At 43.3% G+C, this 12113-nt stretch overlaps 1 protein-coding gene across 1 annotated transcript in view; it reads right to left on the reverse strand.

The window, feature by feature from the left end:
* LOC122811050 overlaps positions 1-12113 on the reverse strand; it is a 746005-nt gene that overhangs the window by 419207 nt on the left and 314685 nt on the right. The window contains exon 5 of the mRNA XM_044082592.1: positions 9570-9624. Coding sequence (XP_043938527.1) covers positions 9570-9624 — 55 coding nt within the window. The remainder of the gene's footprint in view (positions 1-9569; positions 9625-12113) is intronic.

The following is a 12113-nucleotide window of genomic DNA, read 5'->3' on the forward strand; positions in this document are numbered from 1 at the left end:
CCCATTATGTCTTTGTTAATTAACAGCGTCAGCAGGTCCAATTGCTTGGGAGGACTAATTATAGGGTTGCTAGGTTTGCAGCATGACATCAGCGCAGGACACATCATTGCTTAGTCCTTTGTAGTCTCAAATAATTTGAGTTTAACTACCAACTGTCCCTAGTTCAACTGGCATATGCTCGTAAACTCCTGTATAAGCCTTAATATCTTACATGATTTAATACTGCAAAGTGGCACTATGTGAAAATAACATCTACTGGACAGTTACTGCAAATCCAATGCCAGGAGAATAATATGGAGAGACTTGCTGTCCTGTAAATGTTGGTGAACACTGGAACAATCAACTGTATGTCTTAAGATAGCTCCCAAAAAATAAGCTTTTACGAAATCAACAAAATCTTTAAAAACAAAAAGAAAAACACATATACAAGTAGGATGGAATTGTTGTCATGCTAAGGCTAAAATCATGCAACTTGTTAGTGAACACTGTTCTAGGCACCTTTATTTATACACCATCTCAAATTTTATCAGAAATAACCTGTCTTTCAGTGATGCAAATTTGTTTTGTACTACTTATGTGCCAGCAGTTATTTGTTAGTCTTTTGCAAACCTCTGAAGCCTCTGTGCTAGTTGTAACAGTCATGTTTATATACACTATTTTCATTTAAACATTACTGCATTAACTACCTGAAAAACAAAGTATAATACAACCTTTATGCAATATATTAATTAATTCAGCTTCTGGCCAATGTTATATGCTAAAGTACTTCTTCCTTTCTTGCTAGCACCTGACATAGGCACATGTATTCTCAGATAACCTTAACAAACAACAATGCAGTAAATTAGTACTTACTCTGTATATCAGATTCATATTATTGTCACAGTTTGCACTACTCTGAATCATACTGTATGTATTATCATAATATAAAGGTCTTCTTGATCTGTACTGATTCTAGGTAGTTTAATGTTCCTGGAACTTTTCTCTCTGGTACTTCACGGAAAATGGGGGCTACAAATATTCCCAGTCAATAAATATAAATAAAACAGATAAATTCATTTACAGCTTCACAGGTTCATAGGTAAGTATTAGGCTAGCTACTCTTGTGGGCCATTTCAAGCATTGCCAGTTTCCCCTTTTGTGCTCAAAATAATCTATTTTGTTTGGTTATAGATTGGCGTTGCTCATCCTGTGGTCATTAATTATATATTACCCCTAATGAGAATAACTGGAATCAAGCCATACATTATTTGAGGGAACTCGTGTACGGCATAAAGCATTTAGGAGCTGCCTCTATTCATTAGTGGTACAGAGGGCAATCTTGGGGGAAACTTTTAGTTATGTACTCACCATAACTTCAGATGTTTGGGATCCATCTCGCCTACATTCTGACTAATGGGTTCGGAGCCGATCCCTCGGCTCCGACTCGGCACGCTTATGCTATAGAGCGAGGCCTCTAATTGGCTGAGCTATCTTTATCCCAGGATGCACCACCACTAATCCCCCAGATCTTGTTTGTCCGCATTCATGCACACAATCACAACTTGTTTATATAACATTGTTAGATGTTTCAAGATGAAACAACAGGATTCGGACCTTCTGATATCCTCTGATTTCCAAGGAAGGGGGAAGGAGGGTGGGTTATTAGGAATGTAGGCGAGATGGATCCCAAACATCTGAAGTTATGGTGAGTACATAACTAAAAGATGTTATGTGATCCTATCTCGCCTACATTCTGACTGATGGGACAGCGTCCCTAGCACCTAAATCCCAGGTGGCTCATTGGAAAACACTCCTGAGCACTGTGGAACCAAATGAAGCTTGTCCTCTAGATGCCACATCTAATTTGTAGTGGGAAATGAAGGTGTGCGGGGAAGACCATGTAGCCGCAGCACAAATGTCACCAATAGCAAGCTTAGAATGAAATGCTACTGAAGTAGCCATAGCCCTCGTAGAATGAGACTTGACAGAGGTGGTAAGCTCTTTGTTAGAACAGATATAAGCTTGAGTAATACAGTCCCTGATCCATTTGGCAATAGTGACCTTTGTGACAGCGTTGCCCAATTTGTTTTCTGCAAAGGATACAAACAACTGATCTGTTTTCCTTGATTGTTTGGTCCTATCTAAATAAAAACGTAACTGTCTGTGGACATCTAGTGTGTGGAATATAAACTCCGCTTTATTAGAGTATTTTGGGAAAAAAACTGGAAGCTCTAACGATTGTTGCAAGCATAAAGTAGAACAAACTTTAGGAACAAAAGAAGGATTTGGCCTGAGGGATACTCTGTCTGTATGAAAAACCAAGCAGGGGTTTCACTGACAAAGCTTGAAGCTCTGAAACCCTTCTGGCTGAAGTAATTGCCACTAGAAAGGCTGTCTTCCATGATAGAAACTTTAGATCACAGGTAGCTGCCGGTTCAAAGGGAAAAGAAGTTAAGGCACGCAACACTATATCGAGATCCCATGAAGGTGCAGGATGAGAAATCGGAGGTCTTAATAGAGCAGCACCTTTCAGGAAGGTCTTACACAATCTGTTGCTCATTAAAGGTGGGTCTATGGATTCATGAAAATTAGAAATTGCTGCCAATTGTACTTTGATGGTAGAAACTGAAGAGCCTTGATTGAAATGAGAGATCAGAAATTTTAGTACTTCTGCCACGGGAGTAGAAATGGGGTCCAGGCCCTGGAGTTGAGCCCAAATAGCAAACCTTTTCCATTTGCTAGAATACAGTTTGTTTGTAGTGGACTTGTGGGCTGAAGATAATATGTGCACAACATCTGGATCCAGTGTCTGACTCCTGACTATCGTCGGAAGAGGAGGAGCCAGGCCGTCAATTTTAAGGTGTGGAGGGACTGGTGTAATAGTCCCGACTGATGAATCAGAAGGTCTGGGACCTGATCCAGGAACCACGGACCTTCCAGAGCAGGTTTCCGAAGATAGGGAAACCACACTTGACGAGGCCAGTAAGGAGCAATTAAGATCATCCTGCTCCCTAAGAGAGATGCCTTTTGAATCACCCTGGGGAGGAGAGGAACTGGAGGGAAGGCATAAAGCAGGCCGGTGGGCCAAGGATGGACTAATGCGTCCATGGGGCTCTTCCCCGGAGCCGGGGTTAGGGAGAAAAATTCTTTGCACTTCACATTCAGAGGAGTCGCGAAGAGATCGCAACACGGAACTCCCCATTCGCTGAAAATCTGCCTTGCAACTGTCATATTCAGAGACCATTTGTGAGGAGAGAGGATGGTTCTGCTCAATCTGTCGGCTATGACATTGGCCTTGCCCGGTATGTGAGTAGCCACTAGGAAGCGTTTGGTCGAGACTGCCCACTCCCAAACTCTCATGGCTTCTCTGCAAAGAGGATAGTATCTGGTCCCTCCCTGTTTGTTCAGGTACCAGACCACTGACATGTTGTCTGAGTGAACAGCAATTACGCCCTGAGGGAGATAATCGTGAAGGGCTTGAAGGGACAGGAGTACTGCCCTCATTTCTAAGATGTTGATGTGAAGAGGAGTCTCTTCCGGGTGCCATTTGCCTTGGACTGACTTGCCCAGGGAATGCCCCCCCCACCCCATCTGGGAGGTGTCCGTGGTCAAAGTGGCCGCCGGAGGAGGAAGAACAAAGGGTCATCCCTGATCCAAATTGGAGGACACTAGCCACCAGCGAAGGTCCCGTTTGCAAGATTCCGTGATCCATATGAGATGATTGAGAGGGAGTTCCTGAAAGGACCACTGAGTTGAAAGAAGCCACTGGAGGATTCTCATGTGCAACCTTGCCAAGGGAACTAGCAGAACTGTGGCAGACATGGATCCCAATAGCTGCAGGACCATTCTGGCTGGGGCTTTGGACCTGGGGAGTAAGGCTCGAACTTGATTTTGAATGGTTTGAATTCTGTCTGCAGGTAGATAGACCCGCATCTGGTTTGAATCTATCTCTACCCCTATGAATCTTATTCTTTGAGATGGACGCAACACAGACTTTGGCCAATTGAAGGTGATTCCAAGGGCATTGCCCAGTGATATAGTGGCTTGCAGGCTCCGCAGAAGTAGATGCTTGGAGGTGGCAGTTAGGAGCCAGTCGTCTAGGTTCGGAAACACCTGGTATCCTAGTCTTCTCAGGTGAGCAGTCACTACTCCCAAGCATTTGGTGAACACCCTGGGAGCTGTGGTGAGACCAAAGGGCAGCGCACGGAACTGAAAATGACTGCCTCCTAGGCTGAAGCGCAGATGTCTCCTGGACGTTTGATGTATTCTGATATGATAATACGCGTCCTTGAGATCTATGGAGCACATCCAAACACCCTTCTCCAACAATGGGAGAATGGTTTGTAGAGTGACCATTCGGAACTTGGACTTCTTGACTGAACGGTTTAGGTTGCTTAGGTCCAAAATGGGCCTCAAGTCCCCGGTCTTTTTTGGCACCAAAAAGAATCTTGAGTAAGTCCCTAATCCGATCTGGTCTGCGGGGACCGGTTGGATGACTCCTTTTTGCAGCAGCTTTGAAATTTCTGAGGCTGCGGTATCCCGTTGACTGGGTGGCGGGTCCGGGATTTTTTTGGACTGAGGGGGGGGCGAGAGAATGGGATGGAGTAACCTCCGGCGATAATTCGAAGCACCCATCGGTCCTGAGTGATCCCTTCCCAGGCCTTCAGGTGCTTCGAAAAACGACCCCCGACTGGCTCCGGAGCAGCACAGCCGGGCAATCCCTCAGGGACTATGAAAAGCTGAAGAGCCACGAAAGGACTCGCGGTCTCCAGTGTTGCGAGGGCCTCTGCCGCCTCTGGGACGGCGTCTTCCGGATGAATTTCCCCCTCCTCTGCCTCTGGAGGGGGAACCTTCCTGCTGAGAGGGGTAAGACTTCTGAGATCTACGGAACCACATTTTCCCTCCTCTTTTAGCCTTGGGATAAGGCCGAAAGGGAGTGGAAAATCGTGCCCCTACGGCAGTCAGAGTCTTACCCTCCTGTTCACAGCGGGTAAGTGTGTCTTTTACCTTGGGTCCAAACAGGGAGGACCCATCAAAGGGGGCGTCGGCAAATGAAGACTTAAAGGCCTCTGCGAAATGACACAGGCGGAGCCAGGCTTGTCTCCGTAGAGCAATGCCTGTACCCGCCGCTCTACTCGCCCCTTCGGCCGCATACGAAATGAGCCTCATGGACGAGTTCAAAATGGACGACATTGTAGCCAGCTGAGAGCCAACCGTCTGGGCCAGCTCCTCAGGCAGGTTACTTAAGAGGGTATCGGATAGCTCCTTAATCAGATCCCTCTGAAATCTCGTAAAGTGCGTCAGGTAGTTCAAAGACCTCAGAGTAAAGGCCGCTGAACTAAGGGTGCGCTTACCGTACCAATCCATGCTCCTAGACTCCTTATTAGGAGGATGGACGGACGTAGAAGCCTCTGCTACATCTTGCTGGGTAGCAGATGCCACCACCATAGCATCTACAGCCACACCTTTCGTAAGGAACTCTTTATCCGGGGGCGCCGAGAGAAATTTGTTCGGATGAGCGGGCACTGGTTCCACAGAGTCTGGGTGTTCCCACGCCCTTTGACAGATCAAGTCCAAGAGCTCGTCGAAGGGCGGAGACACCCAGGAGGCGGAGGGCTGAGCCCCGAAGGCCTTCAGGAACACCAACTCATCAGCAGAGGGAGGTTTGGACTGCCAGCCGCCTCGTTGTTTTAGGGCTTCCAGGATGTCTGCAAAGGAGACATCATCCGAGGACGACTTGGGGGACCCCTCTGCATCATCTAGATCAGTGTCAGATGTCAAAGACTCGTCAGGGGAGTCAACGTGCTTCCTCTTGCACGTTCTCTTCCTGGGAGGTTCTTCCGAAGAGGCTTCAGAAGGACCTCCAGGAGGGGGAGAAACCCCAGCGGGGGTAACCTGAGGCCCAGGGGCTCCGCTGTCTACGGACAGGGGGACTGCCAATGACCCAGTCTCCAAATGTAGGGAAGGAGCTGGGGAAATTGTGGAGGTAGCCAAGGAAGATTTGGCTAAAGCACTCCTCATAGCCCTGAAGGCGGGACCACCAGAATCCTGGGAGGGTCCCCCCTCCGTGGCCACGACAGTGGACGGTGCCCCCCGCCGCCGACGCACCAAGAGGGAGACTTGGGACCGAAAGCATCAATCCCGAAGCCTCCCCCCAGGGCAGAAGGAAGAAGTCCGTGCACTGAACTCCGACCCAAGAGCCGGAGTCGGAGCAAGGGTCGGGCCCGACCCTAACACCTCCACTGGTTCCACCAGCACCTGCTCCAACGGTGCCGAAGCTGTTGGAGGAGGAAATACAGTAGGGGAGTGGACCATCGGCTCCGAAGCCAAATGGGCTGGAGCCGAAACCATCTTTTGGAACACCGGAGACTGGAAGAGTCGAAGGAGCACCCTGTCGATGTCCGAATCAGACATCTTGGATGATCTCGAGGATACCGATCGGGCCCGAACCGATTTCTCCATCTGCTCCGAAGGGCTCGGGGACCAGCTCCGAAATGACTCAACAATTATCGGCTCCGAGGAAACTTTCAAGGAAATTTCCCTCGGTGCCAATAAGGACTTCGGCTCCGAGGGGGAAGAGTCTGAGCCGATGACCCTTATCGGCTCCAATATCAGTGGAGCCGATGAGGGTGACCCGCCTCTTGATGCCCCAGACCTCGGCTCCGAAACCAGAGGGGTCGAGGCTGGAGGCATCGAGTTAGACCGTTCCGACCTCTGCTCTGAAGTCCGTGGAGCCGATGGAGAAGTCTGCTTAGTTTTCTTAGCAGTCGGTTCCGACTGACTGGTCGGAGCCGACCAGTCGGTTCCGACTGACTGGTCGGAGCCGACGCTTTCCTCTTTTTAGAAGGAGACGGAGAGGAAGATAAAGCCTCCTCGAAGGAAGGCTTGATTAATCCTTTGAGGATTAATTTGTTTTTCCTCTCCTGGAGGACTCTGGAGGAAAACGCATGGCATACACTGCACGATTCTTGCAGATGTTTAGCACCTAGACAATAGACGCACGAGGAGTGGTCGTCCGTTATGGACATTTTGAAGCCACACCTCGTGCACTTTTTAAACCCGGAGGGTTTATGCTCTTTAGACATAATCAGGCTGAAAAAACAGATCACCACACTAAACAACAAAGGGTTTGACACACGAGAACAAAAATATGTATGCCACTAGCTAGTGTAAATATTTAAACTAAAGAACTTTTTTTTTTTTTTTTTTTTTTTTTTTACACACACAAGATCAGTGAGAAAGAGAAAAGGAGAAAAGGAGGGTCAAGACCCTCTAACTTAAACGGGTACTTGACCCACACACAACCACTAAAGTAGTAGTAACCACAGGGAAGGCCCTCTAACTTAAACGGAACCTTCTCTGACAGGAAAAACATGAAAATTTCAACTAAATTCCAGAAAAAACACTCGTACACAAAGAATAGCCGTTAAAACAGCTTTTGGGTTTAAATGAAGCAAATACTGACAGGAAAAAAGCCTAATATATAGTACTTAGCCCAGCCAATGTTGAGACCACGTCCAAGCTCTGTAAGCGGCAAACGAGATCTGGGGGATTAGTGGTGGTGCATCCTGGGATAAAGATAGCTCAGCCAATTAGAGGCCTCGCTCTATAGCATAAGCGTGCCGAGTCGGAGCCGAGGGATCGGCTCCGAACCCATCAGTCAGAATGTAGGCGAGATAGGATCACATAACATCTTTCTGTTTCCCATCCATAGATCTAAGCTGCACTTGAAAATGGGCAATGATAACTTTGTTTTATGTGGATGGGAGTCTGTACAGCAGCAGTGATAGCCTCTGTGAGATATACCTGTCCCTCCAAATCCTACATTTATGTCAGTGAAAACTGCCTGTCTGCCACCATCCAATCCAAAATCCCAGCAGTCCCTCCACATGAGTCACTCTGATATGGTCCATCACCAACATAAATGTCCATGTCCATGCAGATGATGAGGGTATAAATAATACCTGGCAGCACTGCACTGACTTGCTGGTCAGTGTACACTTACTCCACTATCCCTCTCCCCAGCCCAAAATCTTGATGTTGCTGATGTTCACTAGACAAGCCTCCTCAAGTTAACTCACTTCCATGAATCAGTCTAATATTTTCCTGACAGATCACATGTGTAAATGTATCCTTTTATTAACAACTTCCTTTTCCTAATATGTTGTTCTGTTGGTAGAAAACTAACTGCTTGTGGCTAAGAAACTCATGTATACATGCTTTCTCTTCCAGATTGTTTATACAATCCCCCAAGTATACTTTGGGTGTGTCATCCAAGTCCTCAGTCCTGCCCCAAGACAAGATAGCCTGACAGTTGCACTGGCTAAGAGGTGCAGACTATATTCATTGAAATGACAGTAGCACTGGCTAAGAAGTGCAGGCTATATCCAATGAAATAAAAGTGGCACTGGCTAAGAGGCGCAGGCTGCTTCCTTTGAACTGACAGTAGCACTGGCTAAGAGGTGCAGCCTGCATCCATTGAACTGACAGTAGCACTGGCTAAGAGGTGCAGGCTGCATCCATTGAACTGACAGTAGCACTGGCTAAGAAGTGCAGGCTGTATCTATTAAACTGAAAGTAGCACTGGCTAAGAAGTGCAGGCTGTGTCTGTTGAAATACTTACATAAAATATTAAAGCATCCACTTTGACTACCACTCACTAAGTCTTTCTTGATCAGCTTAGTCCTTAATCACCTTTGGATTGGTGGAAGATGAAAATTCATAATGTTGAAATTCAAAATACTGAGTCCAAAATCTTGAAAGTTCAAAATACTGAAAACTCAAAATACTGAATTTCATAATATCGAAGAAAAACTACAGGATACTAACACTTACTATACTCCACCAGAAGTACATAGAAAAACAAATAAGACAAAGCATATTAGTTTACTCCAACCATTAGCAGGGGGGCAAGCACCCCTGCACCCCCACACCCCCTGCTACTTAAATATATTGACTCCGAGATCGCACTTTACTACACTAAGATGAGTTATGTTGTGGTATAGCAAATTAAAAGGGAACATAACTACGGTTACAACAGGCAGTCATGAAGCACATAATGGTATGTTTGCCATTTTCTTCTGTGGAGTGCGATACTGGAGTTGATATACTTAAGTACCAGGGTGTGGGGGGGGGGCACAGGGGGGCTTACCCCCCCCCCTGCTTATAGTCGGAGAAGAGAAATATGTTTTGTTATTTGTTTGTGTTGGTATACTCTGTTTTTTCGATATTACGAAATTCAGTATTTTGAGTTTTCAGTATTTTGAACTTTCAAGACTTTGGACTCAGTGTTTTGAATTTCGAGATTATGAGCTTTCAAGATTTAGAAGTGGACCTCTTGTCCCATATATTTAAGCCATATAAGTAGCATGGAGCTGATGCACTGGGTAAGTTTCTTTTTAACATGTGTTTCTTAATATGAGACAATTACAGATCAGTTCTGTAAATGTTTAAAATGTAGATTCACATACAGTATATGCATTGTGTTTCTGAAAAAAAGTTCTTATTAAATATTAAATGGCCATCTATGCAGTTCTATAAACATCTTGCTTTGTGAACTGGTTATAAATAGCATGACAAAAATATATTACCTTTGGCCTTCTTCCTCTTAAATTTACGCAGTCTTCCAAGCCCAAAAAAATTACCCTGCAAAATAATAGCAAATTGTACTATAAGGCAATAAATATCAGTATTATTTTTGCCATAAAAATTTCATTTCCTTTATGCATTTATCTTCTTTTTTTTCAAGCCCAAAGTGTTTACCCTATAAAATAAAATTTAATTCAGCGATAAATCAATAAACATCAATATTATTGCTGTTTTACAATATTAAATCAGCTAAGCAATTACCTACTTTTTGCACTTAATTTTCAGGTCACTTATTTTGTTTAGTCATCATAAAAAAAAAAAAAAAAAAATATATATATATATATATATATATATATATATATATAGCCATTATGTCAAACCGTTTAACAATTTACACGCTTTAGCTCATCTGTAGCATATACTTATCAGTCACAATCAGCTTTGTCATCCTATCCCTAACATAACTCTTTTGCTCCCATATTTAGATTTATATGTGATCAGATTAGTGTCTCTATGTTTCCCTAGATTAGGAAGGTACAGATGTGTGAGGTAATTACCTTAACAGTACATGGCAAAGTAAACAAGATTACCACAGCAATAATATAAATGTGAGTGGAATATGGATCTATGTCATTTTATCAAAAAAATACATTGTCGAAACTCATATTGTCAACAATATAGTTAACCAAAAAACTGATACAAAGCCACATGTCTGCCAACAAGACAATGTTTTTGTAGGGAGATAAGCTCCCCTGCAACCCCCTGCTAATTATTTATTCCAACTCAAAGACTGCCCTACAGTAGGGAAAATGGCAAATTCCCCGATGCCCACCTTATTGCAATCTCAGTCAGAATGGTTCAACGAACCAAAGTGTCAACCATATGGGTTTTGACAGTTTGGTTGTTCGATAAACTGACATAGACCCATGGAATATTAGCTGTCAGGCAGATGTCAACAACGTCTACAAAGATTTTACAGCAGTCGGATAACCTGCTAGGCATAAAGATGTATAGTCATGAGCTATGGCTATCAGGGGGCTCCAGGCTGTAAAACTCAGAACTAATTACACCTAACTAAGTTGTTTTAGGAGCCTCAACTCTGTATGAAAAAAAAGTAATAGTGACAAAGGTAAATTGTACCATCAAATTATATTAATCACAAGTCTAGTAAAATGAAACCCTCTAAATATTAAAACACTAGCCAGAAATGTGTAGGTAGTACACACCAGACAATTAAAAGAAAATACAATCATTAAAGAATTCAATATATGTTACAAAAGCAAACTTATAATGGAAATAAAATGACCAAATTGGAAAAATAGAAAATGTTTATTAAACAAGTTGAGCGCTTTAATCTCACTTCTAAGAGACTTTTTCATAACTGAGAATTTGTACAGTAAAATGTTTAAATAATATTTTACAACATAACCTCATAACCAACAGCCAATGATTAAGAGTCAATCAATCAATTTAAAGAACATTACATTAATTTAAAATTGTAACAATATGACCATATAAAACAGTGATCTCGTCACAGTTTTAAAGCACTGTTGCGTAAGTAGTTACTAGCTTTGCGGTCTAGAAGACCATTGAGGAGTCTAGCTCAAATTGCCAGCTGCCCCCTAAGCAATGTCTAAGTGACTTGCTCAAGGTTACACAGTAAACAAATGAGGACTGAGGGAATAAAACCCTGTGCCACTGGATCTACAACTCATAGCCTTAACTAGTATTTTCATTTAACCCAGGTGGCTGATTTAAGATTAATCTGCTATCACATTTCTTGAAATTCTAAGTTGGTATAAAAATAATCACATCTGGGTCCTAAACGAAATCTTTCTCCATTCAGTACAATTTGTAAAATATTTATAAAGGGTGTTATTACTACTCTTTGCATTATTAACTGCATGACATTTTCTTTGTAGCTGTGTCTACCAACGTGAACAATGCCCTTCGTGTTACTATCAAAATGTCCCCATGGTCCATGAATTGTTTTTGTGTTAAACAAATTCAGTATTAGACTAGAATCTATGTGCTTACAGTATTTACAGAAGACACATGTTTATACTGGTTTTCTGTTATCTAATCAAGCCCCAGAAATATCTGTGTATTCTACGATAGTCATCAAATTTAGGGATTTCTTATTCACAAATCTTAGGGTATCACTTAAAACTTTGAACAAAATCCTGGTTGCCAGTTAAAATATGCCAATTTTTTTAACCAAACTACCATAATACAAGTATAAAACGGCACATCATACATTTCTCTGTTTCAAATTGAACCACTGTTTAAACCATGTTCAAAACTGGTGAATATAATATATTCTTTATTTTACTACCCTTTCCACCCACATGCTACTGTAACCTCTCTGGGTGAATAAATCTAGCTGATGTTCAGTTTTTTACAGAAAGATTTCTTTATTTGTAGTTAATCTAGAAATATCCACAAAGTGGCTTCTTAACTACTATTCTTTAATATACTGTGGGTAGCACCTGCCTGTTCTTAAATGAGAAGTTATGTACCTACCATAACGTTCCATGTTAGTTGTC

Source organism: Protopterus annectens, chromosome 9.part0, assembly GCF_019279795.1.
Source record: "Protopterus annectens isolate FY-2018-M chromosome 9.part0, PAN1.0, whole genome shotgun sequence".
Classification (NCBI taxonomy): Eukaryota; Metazoa; Chordata; order Ceratodontiformes; family Protopteridae; genus Protopterus; species Protopterus annectens.